Consider the following 6000-nt stretch of genomic DNA (forward strand, 5'->3'; position numbering starts at 1 on the left):
TAAGTGACTGTCAATGATTGACATAACAAGAGGAAAACTGCAGATGCACTAACAAACTTCAAAATGGTTATACTATTCTAACTCTCAACATTACGTTGAGACCCCGGCTGACTTACTAAATCGGGTTGTGGGCCCCCTAGTTGCCACTTATGTCGCTTATGCCTAGAAACATCACTGTGTGGTTGAGGGTGTGTGTGGGGGGCATTCAGACCGCTTGACTTTTTCCACATTTTGTTACGTTACAGTCTTATTTTAAAATTGATTAAATTATTTGTTTCCCATCATCAATTTACACACAATATCCCATAATGACAAAGAGAAAACAGGTTTTCATAAATGTTTGCAAATGTATTATTTACATAAGTATTCAGACCCTTTGCTATGAGACTCAAAATTGAGCTCAGGTGCACTCTGTTTCCATTGATCATCCTAGGGATGTTTCTACAACTTGATTGGAGTCCACCTGTGTTAAATTAAATTGATTGGACAGGATTTGGAAACGCACACACAAGTCTATATAAGGTCCCACAGTTGACAGTGCATGTCAGAGCAAAAACCAAGCCATGCGGTCGAAGGTATTGTCTGTAGAGCTCCGAGACAGGATTGTGTCGAGGCACATATCTGGGGAAGGGTACCTAAACATTTCTGCAGCATTGAAGGTCCACAAGAACACAGTGGCCTCCATCATTCTTAAATGAAAGAAGTTTGGAACCACCAAAACTCTTCCTAGAGCTGGAAACCTGGCCAAACTGAGCAATCCGGGGAGAGGGGCCTTGGTAAAGAAGGTGGCCAAGAACCCGATGGTCGCTCTGACAGAACTCCAGAGTTCCTCTGTGGAGATGGGAGAACCTCCCAGAAGGACAACCATCTCTGCAGCACTCCACCAATCAGGCCTTTATGGTAGAGTGGCCAGACGAAGGCCACTCCTCGGTAAAAGGCACATGACAGCATGCTTAATCTGTACAAACAATAATACACAAGTATAAACACCATGGAACCACGCAGCCGTGATACCGCTCAGGAAGGAGGCGCGTTCTGTCTCCTAGAGATGAACGTACTTTTGTGCGAAAAGTGCAAATCAATCCCAGAACAACAGCAAAGGACCTTGTGAAGATGCTGGAGGAAGCAGGTACAAAAGTATTTATATCCACAGTAAAAACAAGTCCTATATCGACATAACCTGAAAGGCCACTCAGCAAAGAAGAAGCCACGGCTCCAAGACCTCCATGAAAAAGCCAGACTACGGTTTGCAATTGCTCATGGGGACAAAGATCATACTTTTTGGAGAACTGTCCTCTGGTCTGATGAAACAATAATAGAACTGTTTGGCCATAATGATCATCGTTATGTTTGGAGGAAAAAGGGGGATGCTTGCAAGCCAAAGAACACCATCCCAACCGTGAAGCACGGGGGTGGCAGCATCATGTTTTGGGGTTGCTTTGCTGCAGGAGGGAGTGGTGCACTTCACAAAACAGATGGCATCATGAGGAGGAAAATTATGTGGATATATTGATGCAACATCTCAAGACATCAGTCAGGAAGTTCAAGCTTGGTCGCAAATGGGTCTTCCAAATGGACAATGACACCAAGCATTCTTCAAAAGTTGTGGCAAAATGGCTTAAGGACAACAAAGTCAAGGTATTGGAGTGGCCATCACAAAGCCCTGACTTGTTGTGGGAAGCTTGTGGAAGGCTACCCGAAACGTTTGACCCAAGTTAAACCATTTAAAGGCAATGCTATCAAATACTAATTGAGTGTATGTAAAAATTTGTACTAGGATTAAATGTCAGGAATTGTGAAAAACTGAGTTTAAATGTATTTGGCTAAGGTGTATGTAAACTTCCAACTTCAACTGTACGTGCTTAGTAATGAACCTTGTAATTTTATGGGGTCTATATTGTATTGTTAAAGTGGAGTGCAATGATGTTGATTCACTTTGTAAACATTGAGCCCATCGTACAGACTCAACAACCTGTGCTGTTTTGTGTGGGTGTGACAGAGCTAGAACTAACTACAGCTGTGCCCTAACTGGTGTAAAGAACTGAAGTAAAAATACTTTAATTACTACTTAAGTAGTTTTTTGGGGGTATCTGTACTTTACTATTTATATTTTTGACTACTTTTACTTTTACTCCACTACATTCCAAAAGAAAAGAATGTACTTTTTACTCCATGCTTTTTCCCAGACAACCAAAAGTACTCGTTACATTTGGAATACTTAGCAGGACAGCAAAATGGTCAAATTCCCACACTTATCAAGAGTCATCCCTACTGCCTCTGATCTGACACACTCACTAAACACACATGCTTTATCTGTAAATGATGTCTGAGTGTTGGAGTGTGCCCCTGGCTATCTGTAAATGATGTCTGAGTGTTGGTGTGTGCCCCTGGCTATATGTAAATGATGTCTGAGTATTGGAGTGTGCCCCTGGCTATCTGTAAATGATGTCTGAGTGTTGGAGTGTGCCCCTGGCTATCTGTAAATGATGTCTGAGTGTTGGAGTGTGCCCCTGGCTATATGTAAATGATGTCTGAGTGTTGGAGTGTGCCCCTGGCTATATGTAAATTATGTCTAAGTGTTGGTGTGTGCCCCTGGCTATCTGTAAATTATGTCTGAGTGTTGGAGTGTGCCCCTGGCTAGCTGTAAATGATGTCTAAGTGTTGGAGTGTGCCCCTGGCTAGCTGTAAATGATGTCTAAGTGTTGGAGTGTGCCCCTGGCTATATGTAAATGATGTCTGAGTGTTGGTGTGTGCCCCTGGCTAGCTGTAAATGATGTCTAAGTGTTGGAGTGTGCCCCTGGATTGTCTGAAAATTAGAAAATAACAAGAAAATGGTGCCGTCTGGTTTGCTTAAAATAAGGATTTTTTTTATAATTCATACTTTAACTTTTACTTGAATTATGTTCTATTAAGGTATCTTTACTTTTACTCAAGTATGACACTTGGTTACTTTTTCCACCACTGCTACTTTTTACCAGGGCTCATAGGTTAAATGTTATACACTATGTAGGGAATAGGGTGCCATTTTGGGACCCAAATACAGTCTTCATGTCGAAGGCGTCGGAGGCCACATACTCACTGATAAGGTGCTTCTCTATGTCAGTTTTGTTGGAGGTATCCACAAAGAAGGACTGGATTGGCCAAGAGGTGCCATTTTTCCCTGTAAAAAGAGCAAACAGAAGATATGTGCTGACCTTTCAGACCGGTAGACGATACGTAAAATGGCATGCATGACTGTACGTCGCTTTGGATAAAAGCTTCTGCTAAATGGCAGATATTGCATAATATGTTGGACCGCTCAGACTGGTAGACATACATGACAATGTTAAAGTACCAGTCAAAAGGTAGGCCTATGACACAACATACTTATGGCTGTGTAACACCTATATGGTTGCTAATATCCTATTACTAAGTGTGTGCCTAACATCGACAGCTGCTTCACCTCTGAGCTCTCCGACAGAACTCTTTACAGGCCATGAATCAACAAATCTATAGCAATGATTTATACTGTTGACACACTGTACTGCAGTATTGTGGTGTAGCACTTGACTTGATACACTAACAGACACTGCAGGCGCTCCCTGCGTAATGTGTCACTCCCCTATGTTTGCATCCCAAATAGCACCTTATTTACTATGTAGTGCACTACTTTTGACCAGAGCTTTATGGGAATAGGGTGTGATTTGGGACGCACCCACTGTCTGGAACAGGAAATATGCTCTAGGCTGACTGAGATGCAGTTGAAAAAACAGCCGGAAAGATACAGGTGAGCTATGTGAATAATAATAATACAATTAATATTATTAATAATAATAACAATAACAATCAGATTAATAATAATAACAATAGTGATAATAATAATAACACGAAAAATAACAAAAATAATAATGATAATATTAATAGCAATCATAATAATATTATTAATAATAATGTATATGCAAAATGTAAATGAGCAGGAGTACAATAAAACAGATGTGGAAAAAATGCTTCTAAAGTGCACCTGTTTATTACAATGTCCTGTGTATGCAAACGCGTCTCGGGTGGGGAAGAGATTAGCCGGCATACAACAGAGATGGCTATGGACCAGCATTGGGTCCATTCTGAATGGGGTAGCATTTTGAAAGTGAAACTCGATTCAGTTTTTGATGTTGAATTTAAATAAATGTAATCTAAAATAAAGCGAGGAAAACAAAAATGTGATGAGGTTGAATAAACATTGAAAAGTGATTGGATTTGAAAAAAGTAATTCATTTATGGGAATGTCTTATTTTTAACCATCCAACTTTTAACCCAAAGGACATTTTTGGTTGATGTCACGTTTAATTCACGTTAGTTGACAACTCAACCAAATATACATTACAATTAGACGTTGAACGGACGTCTGTGGCCAGTGGGTCGTGGAAGCAGGCTGACATGGGTGGTGAAACAGGTAGACTCCGTTGTTTAAATTTGGCATATGTATTTCAAGTTATATGACAAGCTACCAGAAAACACAGCGCAATATTGAACCGCAATATCAAAGTGTGCTAGGCTATGGCATTTAATTTGGGGTGCTTAAAAAAAAAATACGTGGACATACCTTCACGGATCCTCCAGAGACCGGAATGCGAACTCAGGTCCTCCAAGTCCGACTGGTTTGCCTTGTTCACATCGATGATGTACCAATAGTCGCTGCCAATTGCCACTGCAAGAAAGCTGAAGCTGAGTAAACCTGAAAAGCCAGCCGTGATAACAACCATTCCGTACTTCATTGTCAATTAAACTTCGTTAAAAACAAAACCGTGAGCAATTCAAATGAACGTCATGGTCACAAAGAAATCCGTATCACATAACGTTCTGGACCGGGCACCCGAGATGGAGAAATGCGCAAAGCTCTCCAACATGGTCTTTATTCTTCTCCCCGCCGTCTAGTGCTGACTTGTCAAATTATTCTCGGCAACATCTGGTCAAGAGGGTTCTGTTTTGATATTGTCCAATATAATGGAACGAATAATAAAATACAACTGCGCTTTGAAATAGTAAATAACGGGAGAGAGAGTAGCCGACCGATGTATAATTAGACACTACTGAGAGGGTCCTTATGTAACCCACTCCTCACTCCTGGGTAAGTACACCAACGCTAGTTCGTAGGAGTAGTGAGAGTAAACATTAGGTCCTATAAGGTAAATGAGCAGGACACCAGGAATACATTTTATAGAAAAAAGCCGGCTTTAGTAGCAATATGAAGATAAATTACCATAGATAAACACTTTATTTTGAGAAACTTTTCTAGCTTCAAACTCAAAATGGAAACTTTCTTTCCAGATGCTGATGAGGACTCAAAACGCACGTATTTTCTCTTTCTCAAGCAGGTTGAACAGAAGGTTCTCATCTGAGAGCTGTCAATCAGAGGGCGGGACTGTCAATGGGAAACCCAATAGAATAATGGAAGGTGCAGTACTACTTGCTCAAATGAAATATAGTAAACTATTAGCTTAATATGTACTCAATTGAAGCAATTGGTTACACCTAACGGAGAGGATACTTGTAGCACTGGCTACCACGCTGCAGCCCAGTCCTACTCAATTATCTTAGAACGTTTTTCATGCGCAGTGGCACTGCTAATAAATGTTGCATTTCAGTAGCGGACCTGTTTTGGAACAGCTGATCCGTTACCCCAAACACTCAATGGATGACGAGCTACATTTCGGAACCTTTTAATAATATTGTGACCATTTCTTAGAATGGCCAGTCAAAAAATCAATCAGGTTACCTGGAATGGGGGAATGTTGTATTAGTAGTAGGCTACTTCTATAACAAGCTGGGTACACAATTATTGTATTGGATTCAATTGTATTCAGCACCCTCTCATGTCCCCAATCGACATCGAGTGATCCCTGGGTTGCATGAGGCTCTTGTGCATATCAAGGCTGTAGCCCACTGAGCAAAAGCCTATGCACTAGATTGGGGAGCCGACAACAAGTTTCCTAGTCAGGCTACCACCCAGATGTGGGGTTTAGG

At 41.0% G+C, this 6000-nt stretch overlaps 1 protein-coding gene across 1 annotated transcript in view; it reads right to left on the minus strand.

Moving 5' to 3' along the window:
- The window catches only part of LOC110486093 (transmembrane protein 235), a 29239-nt gene extending 23881 nt beyond the window's left edge, over positions 1 to 5358 (minus strand). The window contains exons 1-2 of the mRNA XM_036939193.2: positions 4580 to 5358; positions 3080 to 3160 (exon numbers count right to left, since the gene is read on the minus strand). Coding sequence (XP_036795088.2) covers positions 3080 to 3160; positions 4580 to 4751 — 253 coding nt within the window. The 5' untranslated portion in view covers positions 4752 to 5358. The remainder of the gene's footprint in view (positions 1 to 3079; positions 3161 to 4579) is intronic.
- Positions 5359 to 6000: the final 642 nt, after the last annotated feature.

The sequence above is a fragment of the Oncorhynchus mykiss genome, chromosome 13 (assembly GCF_057628025.1).
Source record: "Oncorhynchus mykiss isolate SJ-2025 chromosome 13, ASM5762802v1, whole genome shotgun sequence".
Lineage (NCBI taxonomy): Eukaryota > Metazoa > Chordata > Actinopteri > Salmoniformes > Salmonidae > Oncorhynchus > Oncorhynchus mykiss.